Source organism: Clupea harengus, chromosome 10, assembly GCF_900700415.2.
Source record: "Clupea harengus chromosome 10, Ch_v2.0.2, whole genome shotgun sequence".
Classification (NCBI taxonomy): domain Eukaryota; kingdom Metazoa; phylum Chordata; class Actinopteri; order Clupeiformes; family Clupeidae; genus Clupea; species Clupea harengus.
The window spans coordinates 7,435,879-7,461,572 of record NC_045161.1 but is presented as its reverse complement, the minus strand read 5'-3'; the positions used below and the strand labels follow the sequence as shown (position 1 = coordinate 7,461,572).

Genomic DNA, 25,694 nt, shown 5'->3' with positions numbered 1-25,694 from the left:
ATTCTTTTAAACAATCAAAATGCTAAGTTTAATAATGGATTAACAATCTATAACTTCAGTTTAATAATGGATTCACATGACAACGCGAACGTTTGCCGATAACACACAGCGTCCGAGAATTAACACTGAGTCGAGTAAATGATTTGCAATAATTGGTACGGGAGTGCTGCGAAAAATACAGCCTTCAGTCAACCATTGTCACGTGACCCCTACTGTGTTTTTTTATTGGGTTTAAATATGTGTGTGTGTGTGTGTGCCTTCAACAGACCTGTATGCACATTTCCCTTGTGTTTCTTCAGTGCATCTTTGCTCTTGAACCTCTTCCCACAGCTCTCTGCCTTACAGATGAACCTGGCATCTCCTTTACAAGCCTCTTTGTGCTGCTCAAAACTACAGATTGAGAGAGAGACAGAGACAGTCACAGAGCTGCACTTCTTAATGCACTTAACGCACTAAATATTTTGACATGAGAGAATCTTTATTCAATAAATTCATAGATCAATAAATTCTAGGCAGCAACATTTGTAGCAGCTTGTCATAACCTGAGAGACAGCCAGTGAGACCACACATGTCAAAACAACAACTGATTATAATTAGAATTGTCTTGTTTTGTGATATCATTTGAATTATGCAAATGTGTGTATGTATGTGGCTTTGGCAAAAATGTTGCTGTAACGTTCATGCCAATGAATTGAATTGAATTTAGTTGAATTGAATTGAGAGAGACAGCGAAAGGGAGAGAGAGAGAGAGAGAAAGAGCGCGAAAGAAAGGGATGAAAGTGTGTCTGTGTCTGTGGTGGTGGTCTTGAGCAGCCTTGTAGAAGGTTGCCTAGTTTGGTCACCATGTATGTAGCTAGCCTACCTGGACTCTGAGCAGAAGGTGCTGTGGCAGAGAGAGCACTGGTGGGCTTTGGTTGAGTCTCCTGACGGGGCCTGGTTCTCTGTGCAGTGCAGAACGCTGATGAAAGAAGAAAGAAAAGAAAAGAAAAAAACAAACAAACAAGACTCTCAGACATTGCTGTACAATGTCTAAAATCATCACTGAACACAGGCAAACACTGTGATACACTACAGAGACTCAAGTCAGCGCCTCAAGGTTCCCCAGTACTCTGGAGCACTACTTCTGTAATGAGTACATACAGATGCTTAATACAGGGCCCCGTATGTGCACACACTGTTTATGCGATTACTCATTGCCCAGTCTGAGGTACAGTAAGTGGAGTAGGATGTTTATATTAATGTGTGGTGGCTGGTGTGTTCTGGAACTGTGCTGAGATCAGTGCTACTCACTGGCGCTGGAGGGCCTGCTTGACGGGGAACCTCTTGCCGCAGCTGCGGCACTTGAACTCCTTCTCCTCGGTGCTGGGCCTCTGGTGCAGGCTCTGGAGATGCGCCGCCAGGATCTCCTCACTGGGGAAACTGCTCTCACACAGCAGGCACGGGTGGTCCTCCTTCTTAATCGTCAGCTCTGTGTAAGGGAGAGACAAACAGACAGTTAACACACACTGCCATAAGGGAAGCCAGGAGATCCATGTCCTTACATTTAGTCCAATGAAGAGCCATTGATTTCTCATACCAGACATCTCATTGGACGCTCTCTCATGAAGGATATACATTTGCTATAAACACCGGAAGCCCCATAAAAGTGATAAAAAAATATAGGATACATTAGTGAATCCCACCTTCATTGAGATGCTTGGCCTCAATACTGTTTTCATCTTCATCCTTGATGTCCTCCTCCTCCTCTTCCTCTTCCTCCTCCATGTCACTGTCCAGGTAGCCAATGAGCAGCTCTGTGTCTGTCTCGATGTCATCCACAGCCAGGTAGAAGATATTCTCTCCATCCTGCAGACCAAAGGGCAGGCCATTCAGACTGTCAACAGTGATCAAAGACACTCTAATAAAACAAAATAAGGTTCTTAGTCAAAGACAGGCTAAGTCAAAACAGGGAAATAACTTAAGCCTTATCACAGCAACATAACTATGTTTCATTATGACCTGACAGTCAACTTCTCGACTTGCATGATGGCATACAGATTGTATGCCTCAGGGAATGGAACATTAATTAAACACACACACACACACACACACACACACACACACACACACACACACACACACAGACACAGACACACAACCACACACCGGCACATCGACTTTTGACATACACAAAATGAAGGACCCAAGACCCATTACGATGAGACATTGGTGTGTTCGTCTGCTAGTCTTGATTAAGGTCAAAGGCCAAGCAGTCAGCGCCCCTAAATATGTTGTCTTTAAACTTTCATATTCCAAAGGTCACCCCCTAATGAAATCAAAGTGTCACAGTCCGTCTTCTTCTGGATTATAAATATGCACATATATTAATCTCAACAGAAAAAAAACGCTATAAATGTCACAGCTGATGGAAGCCAGAGCTGAAAGCACACATGTATGACCTTTGAGCAGACGCTGGGTTTTAGCACTGTAGCATTAATGGCAAAACCATAGCCTTCAGACCACAGGTCCTGGGCTAACATGCCTCTCTGCAAGTCTGTTTTATTATTAGAAGGGTGAAACTTACCAGTGCTTCATTTTCCCTCTCCCTCTCCCTCTCTTTCTCCCTCTCTCTGTCTGAACATATGGTGTGTGTGTGTGTGTGTGTGTGTGTGTGTGTGGGTGTGGGTGTGGGTGTGGGTGTGGGTGTGGGTGTGCGTGTGTGTGTGTGTGTGTGTGTGTGTGTGTGTGTGTGGGCTTGTGTTATGGGTGGGTAGGACCTACAAGAACTACTGCCATTTGAAAATAAAACATGAAAACAACTAAAAACCACAGCTGGAAGAACAATTCTGTGTTTGTGTGTTCTGGTGTCTCCCTCTATTTGTCCTTATTGAACTCTGTGGACATTGGCGACATGGACAAGATTTGAGCTTATATTTGGTGCAACAATGGCAACCGTTCTATTGTCTTTACAGCTGACCTAGCTGATCTAGATGAGCGGCTGAAGCTTCTGCTGAAGACCTGTGTTTAAGCAAGGCTCATTACACACAAGGCATAGTTATCAAACACACCGACCTCTACATCTCTCTCCTCAGACCTCTATCAGAGGACCGATTTCACAACATGTCTGCAGCCGTAGACAAAACAATTTACCCAAGTGCCTCGTTCTGTCTCTCTGCTTTTCTCAGGTAAATTTAGCCCTGCTTGCTAAATGTGTGACTGGCTAATCTAACTGCATGTGCTATCCTTTCTCTCGAATCCTTTAAGTCCCATTCTGTTTTGGCGTTCTCTCATTTTCATTTTAATCTCCTCTATTTTCTTCCCCTTCTTGTTCTGTTTTCCCTTTTTCTCTCTATTCTCTCTCTCTCTTTCTTTGTCTTTCTCTCTCACCGTCTTTTCTTCTTGCTCTCACTCTCTTACTCTCTCACTGTCTCTCTTTGTCTCCCCATCTCCCCCCCCCTCTCTCCCTCCGTCTCTCTGCTGGGTCTGTGGCTTGAAGTCTTTGAATCTGGCTGTGCGATAAGGCTGGAGGTGTTGTTATCTCTGGAGCACCGGCTGGCTCGTACCTGAATGGCCGCCAGGTTCTTCTGTTCCTGAGACGGTGCCTGATGGACGAAACGCAGCCAGTTAGCGTTCCGAGGGTTGCTGGCGTCTAGGATGTACAACACGTCCCCTTTGGTCCCCCGTACCTGCAAGACACACAGAAAAACCTGCCAAAACTGTTCACCACTGCAGTCAGAGCCTCCATCTGAAGACCCACAATACACTGCAGCCCAACAGAGGACATTGGCATTCAAAAGGGGTTGATTTTCAGACATGTTATAACAAGTAAAATGTAACATTATGTTCTTCTCTGGACACCAGTACATGCATATTTAATGTTTCTGTCAAGCTAATCAGTTCATCAGTTAGACAGTTTTGAGAATTTCTCTCTGTCTGAATATGTGAGTGTTCAAGCATTCAAATGAAATCTATTGCACACAAGTTATCAAGTGTTCTAAAACACACTGTAACTTTCCCTGATGTTAAAATAATGACTACATTATTCGACAGAGTGGGATGGTGACTCGGGCCAACAAAAACTCGAGCCTAATAATTACCGTCTGATGATCACTGAACTGCACAAACCAAAATCATCAAATTGCTGATATAGTCTTACACAAAACTGCTTGATATACTAGTGCAAAACAGCTCAAAGTTGAAAACTCTTCCCATACTGAGTTGATAAAATTGGATAAAAAATTGTAGTGCAGAGATAGAAAATTGGCCTGCTGATTACCAGAGGATAATATCATACAGTTTAAAAATATAAATCAAAACTATAAAAAGCTGTTATTACAGATGTCACCAGAGAATTTGAACCCTGTGTCATCAAGAAGGTAGAAATTACGGTTGGTATGTGTATAAACACACAATTCACAGATTTCAATCTTGCAGACACTTGTATACTCTCAGTAAGGCTATTTGTATGTCATTAGAGCTTTGTGGAGATCATTGACTATTACATAAACTATATTGTGGCTACAGTAAATTACAGTGTGTGGAATTTGGCAAGCAGATACTTCAGTAATGCAACAAGATGGCACAGGAACAGTATGGGCTGAGAACATCGTCTACATGTCTGCTCCAATCAGGCATCACTTAGGGCCAACGTTTGTGTTGCTTTAGAAAAAGAAAAAAATGATTGAGACGCTTCATTGGGGCTTTGAGGTCCATTTTGCCGTACCCCGCTCACTGAAAAACATGACGTGCCATGAGCATTTTCCCTAGCTGTCTTGTCTATCTATCAATCTGTCTGTCTGTCTTTTCATCAGTCTATCTTCTTCTTCTGTCTATTTATATTTATATATATTGACACATTAAATATTACATTAAGCATTACAGCAACGCACACACATACACTAAGTTAAGACTGGCACAATGAAGGCCATATTGTGCTGGGGCACAAAAGAAATGCACGGGGTGTGATGATGTCAGTACTCAAAGATCCACACTGAGCCATCATGGATTACTGCACCTCCCACATCAATCGCGGGTCCATGCTCTCATCCATTTCGCTCGGCATTTTCTTCTCTCCAGCAAATGGGCCAAACTTCTCTCCCTTAGACAAAACAGTAAGATATTAGGCTACTCTCCGTTACAATTGACATATGACAAATATGGATAGTTACACTGTTAAAATGTTATCAGTTTAGAAACAACGTGTATTCTTTAGTGTAAGCTATCCAAACGGTAACTCTCAAGTCAAGTCAACTCTGTCACCTTTCAGTGCTTCTTTATCTCAACTCGTGTATATTTTGATTAATTCTTATTCTTGAATGTCACCAATCCAAATAAAAGAACTATTCTACGCTTCATCTACGTGTGTCTTTCATTTATCAAAATATGTTATTTAATTGGCATCCCTTCATCTACAGTTGGTAGCAGTGGATAAAGTTCAACGTAAATGGGCATCAGACGAGGTAGTTTCATGTTGTAGGTTATATACAAATCGCGAAGAGTAGATAATCTAATACTTGCAACTGGACTACTGAGACAGAGCAAATGTTCACTCCTCCATACGTGGCACTTCACGTCAGCAGCTGTAAAACGAACACCGACATTGCTATCGCTATGCATTTATACTACTCCCTAACGCGTCAAACTCTGGTCATAAGTTAACGTAAACTCCTTTTTTCCATAAACGCTGAAACATATTAGTCTTAACTGTGTCGCCAATTTTGTATTTGTTTTCGTTTTTCCTAACTGAAATGAACAAACCTTCTTGACTCTTCTTGCGGTGTAAAGCCCGATTCCGTCTTGGACCTTAGATGACTTCAGAGCAAATCTGTCTGGCACGTACATACCCAACATTGTCATTGCTTGAATCGAACTTTTATCTGTTGAATGACAGATTATGTTAACTAAAACAAGACTGTTTTAGGATGATTTCGTGTAGACGGGAGGTTTTTCAAGCTCTGTCTCGGTGTCCAGGTTGGACTTCCATGTTTCTCTCTCTTCGTGCAAAGCAAAGCGCAGCTCTGATTGGTCGAAAGTTTTGGTAGCCAGGAGCTATGTAAAAGCTCGAGGGATGCTGCCGATTTATGTTTGTAGGGCATTTCAGACATTGTAGACAACCTGGTTTTCACCCTCCAGGTTAGGTCATTATTATCATTTTCCATGCCAAAATGTTGGAGAGAACTGGGATATATATAGATACAGATAGATAGATAGATAGATAGATAGATAGATAGATAGATAGATAGATAGATTACTTTAATTATCCACAGTTCATTTAAGAGTGTACAGTACATACAAAGTTTGACTTAATAGTATAAACACCTTTTGTCACATGTGAAAGTTTAGTCTTGCCAGGCACTCATTGACAGACAATATGAATCAAAAGACAAATATATCTAACAAATATAATTAACTGTGGTTAATGTCTGTAAAACACTAAACCAGCACCAGTTTAAGAAGAGGGTATAACTTATGCCAACCTCATTACTATGGGTAATTAACTAAAGGAGTTGGTATTCTTAAGGATGTTAACATCTGTTCTTTGTGGGTGTCTATGTATCTGTTTGTTTTTCAAAGAGAGAGAGCGAGTATGTGTGTGTGTGTGTGTCAGTGTGCGTGTGTGTGTGGACAGTTTAAATGACCCTGTGTGTGAAAATGATGTGAACCCCAACTTCCACCTGGCCAGGCTATAAAGCCCGTCTCAGGCCATTACTCCGGAATAGATCCTTCCATTGAAGCTCACCAAAGCTAAATTTAGTGCACTTATTCTGTGTATGAGAGTGATTAGTGTATTCAAACAGTGTAGATGAAGGACCTCTATATATGTGTGTATGTGTGCACGCGCGTGTGTGAGCGTGTATGTGTTTGGGTCCCTGATTATGTGTTTGTTTACAGGGATGGATGTGTGTTTTTTAACACACACCTTCCTCAAATCCAACTCCTCTCTAATCAGAATCACTTCACTTCTCTGATTCGTTGTTTACAGCGACTTCCCTACATGTTTATCCGAAGTACTTCCTGCCGCATTGTGGCGGAACTTTTCAGACTTAGGACGGTCTCAATTGGTTAAGTTCACTGTCATGTGACAATGGTGGTAATGTGTGAAGATCGTTTGGTGAGACAGTGCCTGCTAGTGAAGGAGTTTGTTGACTGTTATAAACACTGAATCATGCTTTTTTTCCCCATCTAGGGTAAACAAGATTCCACAATTGAGAGGGGTTTCCTGTTATTAGAACACTTGTGTACTAACACTAATGTTTGAATCGTGGGAAACATTCTTCTTCTTGCATGTCACTTAAATCAGAGATGGCCTTTAATTAAATCTCAAAATCATGAAATTAAAGATGTCACTGGTGTACACAATGTGCTTGTTTATTAATCAGTAAACTTTTGACACAGCTGATTTAGCGAGAATGCACTGTATGCAGAAATCCACGGTTTATGTAAAAAAAAAAAAAAAGGCAGTTTGCTCCAACAACAACAACCGAACCTCAAAAGGAGGGCCCATCTTTCTATGCTCTCAGCCTATCTACCCGCCTGGTCACTTTCCCTTTTTTTGACAGTGTGGTAATCAATTGCCCTTTCATTCCTTTGGTGCCGTCCTCTCCTTGTGTTCCAGCATCTCCGTCCCTTTCCTCGGGCCCAGGTGGCGTTGCGGTTGTGCTGCGAGGGTGACAGACAGGAGGGAAAGTGCTGCTGCGAGTGCAGGGGTGAGGCCATGGAATGGCTGAAATGGCCACTGCTCTGAGAGGGTCCATTGTGTGTCCCCTTTTGGCCCTGCTGACCCTGGCCGACCCCCCTTGTCAGCACTGGGGCCTTTGGGAGCTCTGTGTGTGCAAGTTTGAATTGATTAGGCGGCCTGACCCAGACCACCACCCGGCTCAGGCCTGCCTGTCTGTCAACTTTCACTCTGTCTGCATCAAGCAGTGCCACTGATCACAGGCTCTGTGGTCTGCTCAAGGCTGGACATACATACACACCGAGACACGTACAGACACGCAGAAACATATGCACACACACACACACCATGCAGACACACCCATGCAGCCTCCCCTCACACACATGCACAATCAAAACACCCCATACACACATTCTCTCTCTCTTTCTCTCTCTCTCTCTGACGCACACTCCCGCAAATGGATGCATACATACATACATACACACACACACACACACACACACACACACACACACACACTCACACACACACCCACACTCACACACACATGGCTTAAGATTTGGAGGAGCATGCTCAGATCCTCAGCCACTACAAACAGAGCTACACTAGAGCCCAGGGCATTGTAAATGTGGCCAGAGCAGAACTGCCTCCATCATAAACCGAGACAGGACCGGCCCAAGGGACGACCATCCCAGCAGCACCAGGGCACTGAACCCAACAGAACCCAGTCCCGTAACCTGACAGAGCGCCGCTCAGGGGGAACTTAAGAGCCAACCACTCTGCGTCGCTCTGGCCAAGAGTTGCGAAGAGGGCCAAGAAGCACAGAAACCACATTTAGAACATGGCAGAAGACTCCACAGAAATAAATACTCTCTGAGCTTTGCGTTCTTTTTTTTTCTTTTTTTTTTTTTTCTGAGCAAATATTTTCACTGCAGGGAAACCTCACTCTGGCAAACGCTGAGCTCGTTCCATGCAGGCTTTTTCCAAATGTGTGTGTACATTTTTCTGAAATGTCCAAATCTGATACTGTGGAGCGTGTCCTCAGTGGCTAACAAACCCTTTGTTTCATGTTTCATAACACACACCACCACACCGGCCTGACTCAACGCCCCCACCCACCCCTTCAACCTCTTCTTCTCCAGCAATCTTCAGCCTGATCCCCTACCCCCCAACGCCACCCAACCATCTTCCTCCCAGCCCTCCCAGTTTCAAGGTTGTCGTGGAACTGCTGGCTAACCATTTCCTGCAGCGCAGAGGTCGCTGGATAAATGTTGTTTTGGTTTTTTGTCAGGCCCCCGATCCCTGGCGGACGCCGGCGAGAGGAGACTCCTCAGAGGGAGACTGGGGAGATTACAGTGCCGATGAAGCGTGAGAAATTACAGCCACTTACAAGTCATTTTACGAGAGTGGGAGAACCGGAGGACCACCCTTACTGTACTTACGCTGGGGTCCTTCAGGATGGAGGACGTTCAGAGCGGCCATACACATAGGCTGTAGAGCACCTCCCAAGACCACCTCCCAAGAGTGGCTATAGGCATGCAGGCACCCACATACACACACACCCACACCCACATACGCACACACACACACACACACACACACACACACACACACACACACACACACACACACACACACACACACACACATACATACACCCACACCCAAACCCCATTATACACACACACACACACACACACACACACACACACACACACACATACACACACATACACACACATACATACACCCACACTCAAACCCCATTATACACACACACACACACACACACACACACACACACACATACATACACCCACACCCCATTAGACACACACACACACACACACACACACACACAGACACACACATACATACACACAAACTTATAGATTAAATTGAAACAGATACATACACATAGAGACACAGGCACACATATGCACATACAGTATGTACTGTACACTCTTAAATGAACCTGAAACACAAAAACACACACACACACAAAAACACACACAATCGAAACACATGCACAAGAGCAAACATGCGCAGGCACCCACCCTAAGCCTGCACAATTCCCTCTAAAGTGATTACAGCAATAGATTTAATTGCATTATAATCACACAGAGCATGCTTCATAAAGCCATAACCATTATTCCACTCATACAGTATACACTCTGCGCTCGTGCTGCCCAAGCTCACCACTGGGGCTCTCTCATGTGACAGTGTCTGTTACATATGTGATTAATCAACTGCTGCACTTAGCTGCTTTCATCCTACCTCTCTCCACATCAGCTCTTGTTCTAGAGAAACATTGGGGCAGCAGCTCTGGTATTAGTGGGCAGCTCTTGCCTCGCTGAGGTTTAGTAGATGGAGGCCAAATAAAGCCTGGGGGTTGCCGGTCTCCTCTAAGCCCCCCACCACCACCACCCTCCACCCAGACCCGAAGCCCAGGGATGAATTTGGGCACCGGCCCCAGACTTCCGCCTGGAGTGGAGTGGACTGCCCTGCCGTTTTTAATGGGAGCGGCGCAGTGCTGGTTTGGAAGGGATCCGCTACACTGATCGCTCCCGCTGGGCTGCAGGGCTGGACTCATGATCATCCCATTCTTCCATTTTACAAGTCCTTCCAGAGATATATGTGTGTGGGTTTGTGCGTACATGTGTGTGTGTGTGTGTGTGTGTTTGTGTTTGTGTGTCTGTGCGTGTGTGTGTGTCTGTGTGTGTGTGCCAAATCTTGTATGCACATGGTCTGCCGAGTCTGTCTGTGTGTGTGTGTGCCTTGAGTCTTTGTGCTGATGTCTGCCGTAATGTGCAGTGAGTGTATCAGCCGTAAGGGTGGAGACACTCACCAGGGGCATTACAAAATGCTTGAGATGGTGTCGATAGCCTCCAAAGACTAGGAACCGGCTCCGTTGTTTAGCGGGAATGTTTGAGCAATGCATCTTCTCCACCGCAAAGGTGCCATGGGTTTACCCTGGGTCTTTGATGGTCGCCAGCGTGGTTTTCTTTGGTTGTCTTCAGCCCTCAGAAGTCTTGTCCACCACATGTAGTTTTCCCTGCCCGGCATTACTCGCAGAGAGTCACACGCAAGTGTCATAAACAGAGACACTGTGCTAGGGAGTGTGCGAGTGTGAGAGTATGAATGTGTGTGTGTGTGTGTGTGTGTTTGTGTGTGTGTGTGCTGCCCTGTGCTCTTGGGGTCTCCTTCGCAAACGCTCTCCAAAAGTGTCACGGAGCTCTGAGTTCAGTATTGGGACACACCGCACACCACACACGCGCACACACGCTGATCAGATAAGATGAGAACAAAGTCTATACAGTGCTTGATGTTAGTAGATGAAACTCAATGCTCCGAGATAATGCCTAGGGCATATTTATAAAGCATATTTATTGCATTGTTTGATCATTCCCCCTTTTTTCTATCTTCTGTCTAAAGCAACACTCTTTTCTACACTCCTGACCTGTTTGAAGTTGTTATTGTAGTGCGTCGCACACCATACTTTTTAAATGCACAAATATGAGGTTCCTTACTGGCATGTGCTGAGCTAAGCTAAGGCATATGTTTTAAATGTATGTTGTCAACGATGCGGTACTTTTGTACCCATTGACAGCTTTTATATTTGCCTACAAAAGTTGCCTGTATTACTTTTAATTGTTTTGGTCATTAATTTGTTGTGGGTGGGCTTTAAGATCTCCTGAAATAAGCAGATTTGAGGACTGTCATCTCTGTGCAGCCTCTACACCTCAGCCCTCTGCTTACACAGATGTGAAGTGTATGTTAATGGACGTCTGGCAGTGAATGTGCATGAACCCCTGGGCGTGAGTGTGTGTGTGTGTGTGCAAGTGTATGAATGGTTTTTGACGGGGGTATGCTTGACTGGCATTAAGAGGAGTCTCCCCCCTTCATCGCAGACCTCAGTGCTTTTTACTGTAGTGCTCTCATTAGGCCTCCACATGTCCCCGCTGACCATCTCTATCCATCTCCTTCAGCGGGGCCGTCCACCGCACTCCCAAAGTATTCACTCAGCTCCCGCCCCGGTTCCCCCTCGGGGCAACCTCAGCCTAATGCGAACCAGGTGGGGACCTCCTCCTGGTTTCCGTGGTGAGATTGCTTGACTGACACCCCGTTGTTGCTGGTGAACTGGAGCGTTACCGGGCATGAATTGGGACGGCTGCGGGGGAAAAAAAACGGCTAACGTTTCGCGGGAGCAGCTGTTTGGCTTTGCCGGGCCAAGGAGGCCTTTTCCAGTCACCTGTGTCTCCTCTTAATTATGCAGTGTGTGATTCAGCGCAGAGGGGTCACAAATGTGTATTCACATGTGCAGTGGTGTGTGAGAGGGAAGAGTGTGTTTACTTTTAGTTTTGCTTTGTGCATTCGTCTCAGAGCGGACGTCATGGTTGGCACATGATTATGTTTGTGTACTTGTGCGCTCTTTTGCTGATGGCTGTGTAAGGAATGAGTGCCCAGGACATCTGCGCAGTTTTTTGAGGTTGTCGTAGGCTCCGTCATGACCACATGGGAAAGTAGAGGTCGTATACACCTCTTCTGATGGAAAGAGATCATCTAATAAGTCAGCCGACTCATATTTCCATTCACGATATCTTTACATTGCCAAACTGTATTGATCAGCCCTCAGCTGTATATACATATGTATATGTAATTGATTATACAGCATAAATGCTGTCGGAGAGAAACACAACACCCGAAAACAACAGTGGGATTACTTGTCTCTATATTTAGTGTTTATGTACATGGATACTGGCAGAACAACGCTGTACATGTGACACACAGTGGTAGAACACAGAACACTTTTACAGAGCAGCTCCAGAGCAACACGCGGGCTTCAATACACGGGACAGGGGAGAGGGGAGAGGAATGTCTCAACATCAAACCATTCATAGATTTACATTATCCTCATATCAGTTATAATTACCATCAATAACAAAATAAAATCAGCAACAAATGAACCAAAAAACAAAACGGAACAAACAAGAGGAGGAAGTATAAAATAATTTAAAAAACTCTCCTAGACATGTAGTGAGTATGCTATGAGAGAGGGAGAGCAGAGGAGAGAATGGGGTGTGGGGTGGGGTGTGTGTGTGTGTGTTTGTAGGGGGGAGAGTTGGACCTACACAGCCATCTCTGTGGTTCAACATAACACTCGAGTCAACAGAGGACTGACAGGCGGGAAGGACAAACGCAGGATTCATGCAGCAACCGACAGCAACACACACGAGATGAGAGATCGTCCTTCCTCCTCCTCCTCCTCCTCTTCAACACTCAGCCAACCCCGCAGGCGGCGTCAGCGCGCCAGTGCGAATCCCCCCGGGCTCTGGCCAAACGTCTCGACTTGGCAATGTAAACATAAATATACACGTCGGTATCTCTCGCTAAAAGCAGTTCCATCTCTGCCACAAGCCCACCAGCTGTGTGAGTAGTCAGTCTGTATACACTCCTTAGTAGAATATCACTTAGAGTTAAATAAACTTCTTTTTTTTCATATATATATAATATATTTCTTCTGTGCAGTCCTCTTTTTAACAGTATTTCCTCGTTTTCACCAGTTTGCTCTGGTATTTTACCGAGTGGCCACTGTGGCCCACCACGTAAACGTCCAGCAGGTAGCTCTTGCCGGCCTCCAGCCCTGTGATGGTTTCCGTGGTGACGGCCTTTTGGAGGTTGGGGCTGTGGAAGTACTTGCAGAGCACCTTCTCGGACTTGCGCCGCGTCTCGGGCCCGGCGCACTGGTTCTGCTCGCGCCGGCGCTGCTCCTCGCCGTAGCCCTCGGCCACCTCGCGGCGGTACACGCAGAACTTGTTGCGCTCCTGCGTGCCCAGCCAGGCCACAGTGACTGAGGAGCAGGTGCGCAGCTTGTCGAAGGCCTTGATGCGCGTATCCTCGGGCAGTGAGGGGAAGGGCTGCTTGCTGCTGGCCCGTGTACTGGCTAGGATCTTCAGCGTGGAGGCGCCCTTGCGGCTGCCGCGCACCCGGATCAGGTACTTGGCCTTGGCTTTGCCCCGCAGCTGGAACTGCCGGACACCCTCCACGTTCTGGGAGAGGAGTAGCTTGCCGTCGCGGCGCACCTGCACCTGAACGGTGTCCAGACAGGCGTGGACGAAGAGGGTGACGCGCTGGTGCGAGGAGACGGGGGCAAAGCGCAGGAACTTGGAGCCCTTGCGCTTGATGAAAACGTCGGCCATCTTGCCGTCCTTCAGCTCCACTGTCTTCTGCCGGGCCTCCTCCTTGGTGCGGGCGAACGTGCCCACGTAGGCCGTGCTGGTGTTGGTGGCGCTGTTCACCGCGAACACGTCGAAGTAGTACTGGGTGTCTGGCTTCAGGTCGGACACAGTGAAGATGTTCTTGTTTCCGATGAAGAGCTTCTGGATGTCGGCAGTCTTTGGCTTGGGGCTGTAGGAGCGTGAGAGCTTGTTGCTAAGCGCCCTGTTGGTGGCCAGTGAGCGGTCCTTACCGAAGTCATTCTCGGACGGGACGAAGCCAAAGTGAGCAAAGTCGAAGGGGCTGAAGTCTCGGCCGGGCTTCGGAGCAGCCATGAAGGTGTCGTCGGAGCTCATCTTCGCCTCGGCGGCGCAGAGGCTCTTGAAGTTGTGCTCTTTGTTGATAACCACGCAGTACTGCACAGGCTGACCCATCAGGGAGCCTGTCGGAGTGGGCTTCCATGCCAGTGTGACGGTGGTACGACCCAGGGCGGTTACGTCCACACGGGGGTCATAGGGTAGCTCAGGGTAGGGCTGGTCTGACTCAGGGGTGGTGGTGCCGTACACTTTGAAGTTGCTGTCCTTCTCGGTGGAGAGCAGCTCCAACTGGTAGAGACCGGAGGGTGAGCTGGTGGATATAAAGGATTCCACATCATTCCCTTTGTAATTGAAGAGTTCAGTGCCTTCGTTGGCGGTGACTTGTTGCTTCTGCTCTTCCAAGGGCTCAGGCTCACCTAAAGTAAGACAAGAAGGTAAGAGTGAGTGACAAATACGATTGACTCAATCTAACAAAAAAAAACTACACACAGGGCTTTCCTCTTAGCGTCCTCACTAGAGCTACGCCACCCTCTTGGTCCTGCTTTTGTTTGCTCTCTCCTTTTTCTGGGCCCTCATGCTAAATAATTTCCACGGATGCTGAAAATGAGGCGTTTAGCATGTTGATGCTGGTGAGGTCATGTCATGGCTCTCCGGACCCTTGCGGGCGATTAGCCCATCGTGAGCTAGCCTGCGTGTTTTCTCTCCAAACATCCCCTCAGATCACAGGGCCCGCATTCACTTTTGCCTGTCCTGGGAAGCCGAGCTACAAAGAGGCGCCTTGTAGCCTCCACATCGGGGGAGCCAGTGGCCGGGGGTTTATTTCGGCCAAGCGAGGAGTCATAATATTATGTTTGTCGACCGGGAGTGTGCTCCACGGTGTACTAAATTAACACGAGTCGCGCTCAAAAGATCAGATCCCCGCGGAGGCATTCGGCAAACACGGAAAAAGACAGACGGATTATGTATGCATATATTTACACTCCTGTGTGTGTTTATACTTCACATTCTATCAGACACGGGGGGGAAAAAAAACGAGGGCAAATTTCTCGCTTGTCAGAGAGCACAAAACTGACACAGAGCAAGCGCCAAGTTCCCTCTTGCAGGAATGCGCTGCGAGGTCTGAGCACTTATCAATAGATCTCCTCCAGTCTGAGGCTTTATGAGCCAAGTCGTGATATTATCAAACCCTCTGCACTCCAAAGGGAGGAGAGCGATTGCACAGTACGTAACGAAAGGCACGCGAGGAGAGAGAGCGCACACATCAAATCAGCGTTCAAACTGAATGATTAGCGGTCTGTGTTCCATCAGTTGAGCAAAAGTACAGACACACAGACTGAGTAATGGTGGGATTCCCGTGTCTGGAAATCATTAATTTTCAGCCACAGCGAGGGACCCAGATATTTTCACCGACGCGCACAAATTCAGCTAAAAGCTCTCCAGTGCATAAACACACATATATATGCACCGCGTCACATCCCACTAATCTCAGCATGTTCACACACTCGAATGACACATCAGGACCAACTGTTATGCATGCATGAGAACAAGAGAGACTGAGAACAAGGAAAGGGAGAGAGCAGGAGAGGGAGAGAAAGGAGGGGCATCCCTTTCAAGGCAACAGTGGGGGAACTAAGAAAGAGGGAGGGGAGGGGGTCATGACCTTTGTTCTTGAATTGCACAGAGATGATTGGGATGAGGAGAGGAATTGTAACAGGCTCTATTCACCCTCTCCCCTGCCTTCATTCACACTGCTGCTGCTGCTGCTGCTGCTGTCTTTGGAACCATGACTGCTCTCTCTCAGTTCCACACTGTCTCTCTCTCTTACACAGACACACACACACACACACGTGTGTACACACACACACAAGCATTCACACTCACTTACACACACATGCACACATACACATATCCTGACATGTACAAACACACGCACAAACACACGTGCGTCAGGTGCGGTCCAGGCAGACGTCAGGTGTGGTCAACCTCATAAATGGCTGATCTAAAAACGGCCACCTCCTCACGATCCAGAGCCGCCACATCAAAGACGACACAAGGCTCCTTCATAGCCAAGTTCATTTAACGAGATTCCATGCAAGGCCCCCGTGTATCCGGTCCTGAGTCATATTAACGCCGATGAATACGCCCTTAATATCTCACAAGTGTTACTTCAGGTGTTAAGTCTTAGTACTTTCCAAGGACTCTCACATCAGCAGAAAGTCTACCATGAAACATATTACACAGTATAAACAAGTGCTGTCTATTAACAGCAAGCCGTTCTTGAGAATGTGTTGTAAGTCATCGGAGCACATGTGCTGTTGGCCTTTACCTGATCCCTCTCCACTGGCTTCCTCTGGCAGCTCCTGAAGAGTGAGCTTCCATTCCAGGGGAGCATCACATGGCGTAATCGTCACGGACAGAGGCGTGTTGTCCTCCTCCACCACAAAGAAGTACCTGCGGAAACGGGACACAGAGCCTCGTCACATTTAGCCTGGAGCAAAATGGTTACTGTTTCACAACATGTGCATCTACATTTCAGATATTTCACGCCTGGTCTGGAGAATGTTTGACATCTTTAAAGACCGTGAAATGTATGTTATTGTTAGCGCATTAATCATTTACACCTTAACAACCACTCCAGCAACTACTTCACCACAGTTCCTCTCAATAACTTTTAGCCTGTTGCCACAGTCTTGTCATTGAGACTACAGTGGCCCTTCGACTTTAAGTGCTTACTGACACTGAAGATAATGTACAATACTGATATGAATTAACATATACTCTTTTAGCATAACCACCATAACCATTTGGACATATTCTGCCTTTGCTGAGGACTGTCCTGTCTCTGAGGAATTGTAGTAACTCTAGAAACCATCAATTCCACCCTCCATATTCCCCGGGGTGAGAAGGCCCTCCTGTGAGGAAAGGGGATGGGTGTTCTTATGACCATTTGCTGCTAAAATGTTGAATCTAATTAACTCTAAGACTACCCACCCCCACCCCTCACCGATTCTGCCTCCGAACAAATGAATAAGTACCCCAACTCTCTGCGGGGGAAACAGGACTATGGCATACACACACACACACACACACACACATACACATACATGACCACCATTCTCTCTTCCCTGATCTCACAGAGCACTCCTCGATGGACTCTGACCTACACTAAATCACTTGAACTTCATTTTTTGCGAGCCTCTCATCCATAATGCATACCCCGTACTCGTCAGAGGCATGTCCACTAATGCTTTCCACATCCCACTGCTCCCTATACGTGACCAGATGAAACACACACACACACACACACACTTCCATACTGCTGGTGGTAATACGTGAGGCTGAGGCCAAGATGTGATGAGGTATAACCCCCCTCCCCTATCTGGGTGAGTGCTAATATTTCAGCTCGGCATCCGTAATGGAGGGTTTCCACTCACGGCCGGCCGCGGCTGACCGCAGACAGATGGCGTACCTTTTGGGCGTGTCTCTGAAGAGGTAGCCACTGATCTCCGCTCCGTCGGGCATGACAGACGAGTCGTGGAACACGGCTTTGTCTCGGATCTGCATCTGGAAGAGGCCCTCGTCTCTAGTGGGCAGTTTCTGGGCCACCGTCCCCAGCACCAGGGCCAGAACCAGGCTGACCGGACCGCAGAACATCCTCATGCTGCAGGAGAGAGGGGAAAAGAACAATCTTCTCATTACTATTCAGGACAAACTGATAACGTAGAAAAAATAAATAAAGACATTCTTCATGTACTGTATGTGAACAAATCTAGTGTGATCATCAGATTATTCAGAGAGGGCTTTAAGGGCTGTGTTTTCCACTGCCTTTTCAAATGTATGCAGTAGCGCATACCAGTGGCCTCCCTCATAAACGAACACCTTACAATTATGCAGCCCGAGCTCCCTGCCACAGTACATAGTAAGGTTGCTTTAGTCCACACTAAGGCCGGTGACGATGGCACCACATACCGCACGACCATAGCGCATTGCTGCGCATTGCTGCGCATTGCTGCACAGCTGAGACAGCCGGTCTAACACAGCTGTGCTTCAGGCTCCAACACCTCAGAACATGGTGATAAAACTCATCTCACATGTTCTGGTCAAGGCCCCCGCAGCTCTGAACTTTAAGACTCCTCTACCTCAGAGAAAAGAGGCTTCAGCTGCACTGCAGCACGTGTGTGTGTGTGTGTGTGTGTGTGTGTGTGTGTGGAGGCTGGCGCAGCGTGTATAAGGGCTCGGGAGCGTGTGGAGCTGAGGGCGGATAGAAAAGTTCACCAAGTTGGACAGGGCAGATTCCTACTTCTCCCTCGCATGGCCATTATCTATCTGCCTTCAGAACCACACACTCTTGGTAAAATGCATGATGACATAGGGAATGGCTGGACAGGCTCCCTTTCTATCTGTCTCTCTCTTTCTTTTCCTTCCCTCTCTCTCTCTCTCTCTCTCTCTCTCGCTCTCTCTCTATCTCTCGCTCTCTTTCTTTTCCCTCTCTCTCTGTCTTCGCTCCTGCTCTCTTCCTCTGGCGAAGGAGCGCTCAGAAGATATCCTCTGTCTATTGATTTGGCCACATTGATTGCAGCTGATGGGAAAGCCAAATCCCCACTGATTTAATCAGGCTAATGATGGCAGATTAGCCAGATACTTTACTGCCATTTACTGCAAGTGAGAGCCTGTCCTTTTAATGACCCTGCCACTCTCCCTTCTCTCCTTCTCTCCTTCTACTCCTCCTCTCGCGCTATTCTCTCACTTCCTCTTCGCTTCACTGTTGTGTTCTGTTTCAGTTCTCTCACACCGGGACACTTTCCTAAATCATCGAGAGACCAGTATTTCTGGCGTCACCAGAACCATCAGATGCTGGGCACACTCCCGTCGCTGTAAAGCACAACTTGTATTGCTCCGTTATCCTTTCTTTATCGTACACGCAGCGTGCAAAGGCCTGCAACAGCCTATCAGCAGCACCAGCAGAATTCATACCGGGCTTCCATACATAGAGCGCAGGGGTAGTGGTGGGTAGCTGATAGGGTTGAGGGGCAGCCTTACAAGTGGCACTTTGAGGTTTGACTTCCAGAGAACGGATCCTTATCTCCTCTGCTTGTCTCATTCCACTTCAGAAGCGTGTCGGGAGGAACAAAGACATGTCTATTTTTACTCGGGGACGGCTCGGAGGTGCTGAGCACTGTGCTCGTTTGCAGTCTTCCCTTAAGGAGAGCTGGAGCAGGAAGAGGCCTCTAATGGACAGCCACACAATTCAGTCCGTTCAGCTTCACTGGGGAGGTCAGTGGAGAGTCCAGTGGTGTCGCTAATTTAGGTGTTAACAGGCAAAAGTATGACTTTGTCTGATATCATTTGAGCAACTGTATGCTGCATTCTCACCGGGGCCGAATGTACAGATCTTCATGATGTTCATGGGTCTGTGTTTCTTAGGGTCATTACTACATAATCTGTATATGTGCGGGGTGATTTGGCTATGGGGTCATCTCTCCTCGTTTTCTCGTTCAGATTCAACTGGATGATTTAGTCTATCTTTCCCATCACTCTGGAGTCTCCATGGTCTCTCCACAATGTGGGCTTGTACAGTTCTGTTCAGTTCTGTATGGGTCTGTATGGGCTTGGGCAATTCCCAGGCCAAAGAGGACTCCCATACAAAAATAAAACTTCAAAAAACCTGCATCTGGAACAAATAAGCCCTAATGTTTAATTAGAGCAATGGAGAATGTCTGATCGTAATTTGGGGGAGGATAATTTGAAGGCAGAGTCAGCCACAATCGTGTCAACTTTGTTTTGCTGCCGTTTTTTTATTTATTTATATATTCATTTATTTTTCAATTTCATTCCGACAGGAACTTTGTTCAAAACTTGAAGCACTTGCGGGTTGAAAAAAAAAAAGTCAGATGCATGATAAATAGGAGCCTCTGGCAGCTAAGAGAAAAGGGCTTCTGGGGGTCGAGGGGATAATGCCGAACAGCTTAAATTCTCAAAGCATAATGGGAAATAATCTGCTGAATGGCTCCCTTTGACTGTTAATCACTTACAGTAGAGGACCATTGATTCCAATGGCAATAACCTTTTCATGTCTGCACAATTATGATGGTGAAATTAGGGCCAATTTCTCAAATCATTGCAGTGACCATAACGTATCTCACGGCCTTTACAAGTGCCTAGTGATCTTTGTGGCCATTCAGAAAACACAACAAAAACAAAAACAAATGCCAGGGCTAAATACCCATCCAACTGTTCAAAGGGGCATAATTATCCTATGCAACAATCCTCACTGGAATACAAGACTGTGCCTGCGTAAATTCCTCCTTAATGGATTTCCAATGTGGTGTGCTCCTCACAACACCAGAGTGATGTTAACCATGGGAAAACAATCAGTGACACCACTGAAGGCATATTTCACACAGTCGATGTGTTATCATTCATTCCTGACCACTGAAAACAGTTGTATGTTCGTTAATGTGATAGGATCGTTACGGGTGACGCACTGAACATGCTCTGAAAGTACACGTCTCTCACCTTGACTAATCTCATCAGATGCGGGGTGTTAATGAGCTGCTGTGAGTTCGTTCATCACGTGAAAGTTAATCAATCTGGCTCTCGGTGTCAGAAGAAAAGAAGAAACGCTGTTGCACTTGTGTCACACCATCCGGAGGAGACAGTGATTGACAGGAAGCACAGCAGAGCAAATGAGTGAAATCCTCTCTCTGTCTCTCACCTCCTCTGACTCTCTCTCCCTCTCTCTATCTCTCTCTCTCTCTCCCTCTGACTCTCTTTCTCTCTGCCGCTCTCTATCTCTGTCTCCCTCTCTCTACCCCCCCCCCCCCCCCCCCCCCCCCCGCCCCCGTCTCTCATTAATGCTACAGTGGTTCATCTCCATAGCATGGACTCTCACTGGAATAACCTGTCCATGACAAACCCCAGCACAATACAACACCACGTCACAAATCTAAGACAGGCCAGTGTAAGTCAATGAGTCACCGTGAGGTTACCAACCTCAATAGCTCCCTTTCAGTGGATATTTATTTGTATGGTCATATTGCTGTCTCCCTCCAGTGCCCTGCCAACACTGCTACATCTCCTGTCTGCCGATCCCACATGGAGACCATTAGCAGGAGAGGAGGAGGAGGAGAAGCAGCCGGAGGAGGAGGAGGAGGAGGAGGAGGAGGAGGAGGAGAGACACTTTAATTTCAACACAAATAAAGAGACATTTCGGATTCCATCCAAGCAGAGTCCTGGTACTGCTCCTGTAAACCTGGCGTCTGTGCGTTTCCTCGCGCCGCACTCAAGACGAGAGATTTACAAGAGCCTGACTGCATAAAGCAATGCTCCGTTTCCGTGACAGAGCCAAAATGGGGGTTGGGAAGGTAAAGACAGGGAGAGAGAGAGAGAGAGAGAGAGAGAGAGAGAGAGAGAGAGAGAGAAGACTACACCGCAGCTCTTTTCCCCCAAAACACACTAGACCTGCACCAAACTGGAACAGATGTGCACGGCAGCCAAACCCGACTTTGCACCGGCGTTCCAGGAAAGCCAAACATTAGGAATGTTGATGAATTGGTAGAGAGTGTGATTATGGCAAAATTCCAGGAACAAGTCCTTGACCAAAAAAAAAAGAAAAAGATTCCCGCATCCAGTCAGGATGGTTGCCCAGTATTGTTAATGGAAGGGCTGATTTTCTGAGTCCAGTCAAGAACAGAAAATCAAGTCTAGGAAGGGGGAATGGGGGCTGAGAGAGAGGACTTGAAACAAGGCCCTCTCTAAAAACTCCAGCTCGTCAGCATCACCAATCCTAATGACACCCAGCCAAACGGAGAGAAGCCCATTCTCCTACAGAGTGACTTAACATGTCCTGTAAAAAAAAAAGGGCCAGAACATCATATAATCTACATGCCCTTCTTTGGCACAGGGAGAGGAGCGTCTATTCTTTCATTCCCTTCTGAGTCATCCCCTTACCATCTATCTCTAGGGCCCCCGCAGTAAGTGTGGCATCCTGGAATGCTCCTTAGCGCACCAGGGGCAAGGTCAGAGGGCACTCTCTATTACTCCTCTACAAATGAGGCATTCAAATGAAGGGCCCACCTCTGACTGATGTGAACTCCCTTGCTGTCATTGTGATGGGAGGGGAAGATCACACAGATTACCCAACGGAGAGGAAGAAAAGGCCCCCCCATGGGAATGTCGCGTCCACCCCGCCACCCATCAGCATATCAAGGACGAGGGTGGCGAATGGAGCATCGTGGGAAATCAGTCAATCACGTACCATTCCCTGACATCAGCAGAAGGGAGCACAGAGACCCCCTTCTTAAAACAGAGGAGGCAAAGAAGGGGTATCTGGGGGGGAAACGGCACTTGCTAAGTTTGCAGGAGGGGACACAATTGTGGCCGTTTCCCAAGCGAGTGTCCAAGAATGTTTGCTGAACAGGTATGGAAATGAGGAAAACGTATGAATTAAAAAAGGATTAATCCCAGGCTAGGAAATCCCTAATCTCCCACCTACAGGACGTGACATCCAGCCCCAGCTGTCTGCACAAAGGCGATCGCAGCAGAGACTGTATATCCTCCGCTGCCTGTCAGAGTGCCGGATGCATAAATGGCTATAGCAACACTGGCGGAATTCTTTCAGCCCTGTGTTTTCATATGCAAATTAAGGTTTAGTTACGGTATGCAACACAGACCTTCCCATTTTAAGACTTTTTTGTTCATGATTCATTCTCCTGAGAAAGTACGGGAGGCAGAGTGGCTTTGCTTCACTTTTTAATACAGTTATTCAAATCCCCATGATATTCCCAAGGCCAAGATGGACAAGAAAATGGACATTAAATATATATATTATTCACAACACAAAGAAGCAAGGCACCAAATGTCTAGGTGATAGTAAATATTGAACCAGCACTTCATCATATAAACAATTCAAAATCTTCTAACAACTTTTTTCCCCCAAAAAAAGAATTATTGTAAAAATTCCAATTTCACTGTTTCCCCAAATGTAGTTCACTAATTCGCATCCAGTCTACAATGTTGCACAGTGCCACACATAATTGTACAACGAAATGTACGTTTTTTTTAAAGTAAATTAAATAATATGCAGCAAAATGGAATTTTATGTGGTTTACTCTAATTGCAAAAATCAGGGTCAAGTGCTGCTGTCAGGTTCTTGCAGGTGCGTACATTTGTCCATCAGGTAGACGGGGAAACTTTGAACCTTAATTACAACCAGAAATGATTAAAAACTTATCCTGCATATTTTCAGTGAAGGGCCAGCGTCTACAACACTATAAAACCGACAGCCTGAGAGAATGTATGCCTGACACTATAGAAGGGGGCGAGGACGCATACTGATGAATTGCGTGTGGCGGCTTAGGACGGCGCTCGGTCACCTCTGAGAGCATGGGAACCCCATCACGAGCACAAAGCGGAGCGTCCCAGCCACAGAACCCGTGTACACTGCCCTCCGCGTGTCCTTTTTTAACTCCTTCAAAAAGTTCACGTCTTCCGCGCGACATTCAGTCGTCACCCCCCACCCCCCCCTCCACACACACACACACACACACACACATACACATATACATACACACACACACAGTCTGAGGAACCAAATTAAAGGAGCGTGCGAGCTCGGGCTTGATTGAAATGTGTTCGAAACCCTTAACTTCCCGGAGTTGTAAACCGCAAACCCCTTCCCTCGCTCACTGGCAGCTCTTTCAAAGGCAGCCGTGCTTTATTCGGAGAGTCCCTCTGTTTCTTGTCTTCTTCCCTCTTCTATTAACTGCCAAACTCTTCGAAAACGTTTTACATTCAACCACTAATTATGAAAAGGCAAATGCAGACATGCATGTTCTTTTATTATTATTTCTTCATGTTGTAATTGATTCCAGTTCATCCTAACATTGACATTTACCCGTCAAATAACAACAGGGTTTTCAGTGTTTTTTTAATAGTCTTACCTTATTGACCAGTTCAGTGTTGTGGAAGATATTTTGAACATTCGTCCGATCCAAGATGATGTGTTTCAGTTCAATTTGCGAGCAACACAGTTAAGAAAACTAAACGTGTAGGGATGCGAGTTGACAATATTCAAACGCGCAATAAAGTTGTCCTTTTTCTGTTCCCGGTAGAATCCTCAATGTTGGTGCGGTGGCAATGGGATTACAGCTCTTGGTGCGTGCACTCACATCTAGCGGATTTAGCTTGTCCCAAAAGTCTGAGGGTATCCTGAGTTTTGGCAGAGTGTACCTCCCCTGCCGTGCGGTCGCTTCAGAGACTCCGTCTGAACTGAGAGGCGAACTGGTGCGAACTCAGTCTCTCCCCGCTCTCGAGAGTGACTCCCAAAAGCCAGCCCACTCCTCCTGGACAACACGGCCCCAACAAACATAAAACCCAACCAGACTCCCTCCACAACCTGCATCTGGCCTATCACAGATAGGCCTGCAGGCTCTCCACTGGTATCACTTTATGAATGAAAAACAAGTTAAGAAAATGTTGATGTCATTGTTAGTGTAAGGCTTATGAGCATCGCTCATTTATCACAATAGGAGTAATTATGTCTTATGTTGGCCACATTGGTTCACCTGTCTGAAATCGACAATTTCGTTTCAAGCGATTTTAATTATATTTAGTTTAGTTTAGTCTACTTTGATAGGTTGTGCCTACACTTAGTTACAACAGCATTGGACGTGGCCAGAAAATCAGCTGAAAAATGCTCTCTTGAAATGCTTTGTCTATGCCTGTCAGGTTGTTTTCAGAGAGGGGATTCCCTCGAAATGTCTCTTAAAGAGACTTGTTTACAGCGTTAAGATTACACTTCTGCAGCACCCCCTTTTCAAGTCACGCAACCCCCGAGGGAATACCGTGTGTGTGGGCAAGTCTTATCATAGGAGTCTGCCAGAGGAAAAACAGTTCGCTTTTAACGTGTCTTGCGTATTTGATTGAGCACCCATCCCATTCGTGATAGGCTAATACAGAATACACAGTAAGAATACACTGTGTTGGCTTAAGCTTTATTTACACTCTCTTGTTTTTGTTATGTGTACTCCAAGGCATCCTCATAAACACTGGTGTCTCTTTGACCTAAAGATATTCCGTGTGCGGTTGCAAACACACTGGCGAGACAGTTGGTCTTTTGTGTGAGGCCGGGCCGTAACCCACGGCAGTAAATATTTATTTTAGATAAGAGTACTTTGAGTAAATCCTGTCGGTGATGGGAGGTAATTACAACTAAATGTATGGCTTTATGAGGGTCACACTTCCCTAGACCCATGCAGCCGACTCAGAAGCGGATCTTCACCAGAGTGCACTTCTATCTGGGAATCAGGCCTGGAAAGGATGTCCTCAACCGACCGATCAAAACAAATTACCAGAACAGTGGTTCTTAAAGGGGGTGAATGTGGACGCCATAAGTTTGATTGGTGATGTCACGCCAGAAGGTATGTAGCGTAACAGGTGGATTTATGTGGCCTATATGGCTAAGTTTAGTCAGAGATTTCCAAAAACGTGCAACTTTAAATTTCCAC

The 25,694-nt window shown here is 46.5% G+C and overlaps 2 protein-coding genes across 4 annotated transcripts in view; both read right to left on the bottom strand.

Moving 5' to 3' along the window:
- Positions 1–5,977, bottom strand: part of prdm5 (PR domain containing 5) — a 47,426-nt gene extending 41,449 nt beyond the window's left edge. The window contains exons 1-7 of the mRNA XM_031575173.2: positions 5,737–5,977; positions 4,994–5,077; positions 3,543–3,665; positions 1,683–1,845; positions 1,291–1,468; positions 863–958; positions 269–390 (exon numbers count right to left, since the gene is read on the bottom strand). Of these exons, the coding sequence (XP_031431033.1) occupies positions 269–390; positions 863–958; positions 1,291–1,468; positions 1,683–1,845; positions 3,543–3,665; positions 4,994–5,077; positions 5,737–5,835 (865 nt within the window). The 5' untranslated portion in view covers positions 5,836–5,977. The remainder of the gene's footprint in view (positions 1–268; positions 391–862; positions 959–1,290; positions 1,469–1,682; positions 1,846–3,542; positions 3,666–4,993; positions 5,078–5,736) is intronic.
- Positions 5,978–12,369: 6,392 nt separating this feature from the next.
- Positions 12,370–24,658, bottom strand: ndnf (neuron-derived neurotrophic factor). Of its 3 annotated transcripts, none has more exons than XM_031575170.2 (4): positions 24,129–24,658; positions 17,657–17,848; positions 16,514–16,638; positions 12,370–14,603 (listed from the first exon to the last, which is right to left on the bottom strand). In XM_031575170.2, the coding sequence occupies exons 1-4, from the start codon at positions 24,167–24,169 to the stop codon at positions 13,192–13,194; spliced, it is 1,770 nt and encodes a 589-aa protein (XP_031431030.1). In that variant the 5' UTR covers positions 24,170–24,658; the 3' UTR covers positions 12,370–13,191. The 3 variants fall into 3 exon arrangements, with proteins under 3 accessions (XP_031431030.1, XP_031431031.1, XP_012676145.2); XM_031575171.1 differs by lacking the exon at positions 24,129–24,658 and adding an exon at positions 18,279–18,518; XM_012820691.2 differs by lacking the exon at positions 24,129–24,658 and adding an exon at positions 18,157–18,258.
- Positions 24,659–25,694: the final 1,036 nt, after the last annotated feature.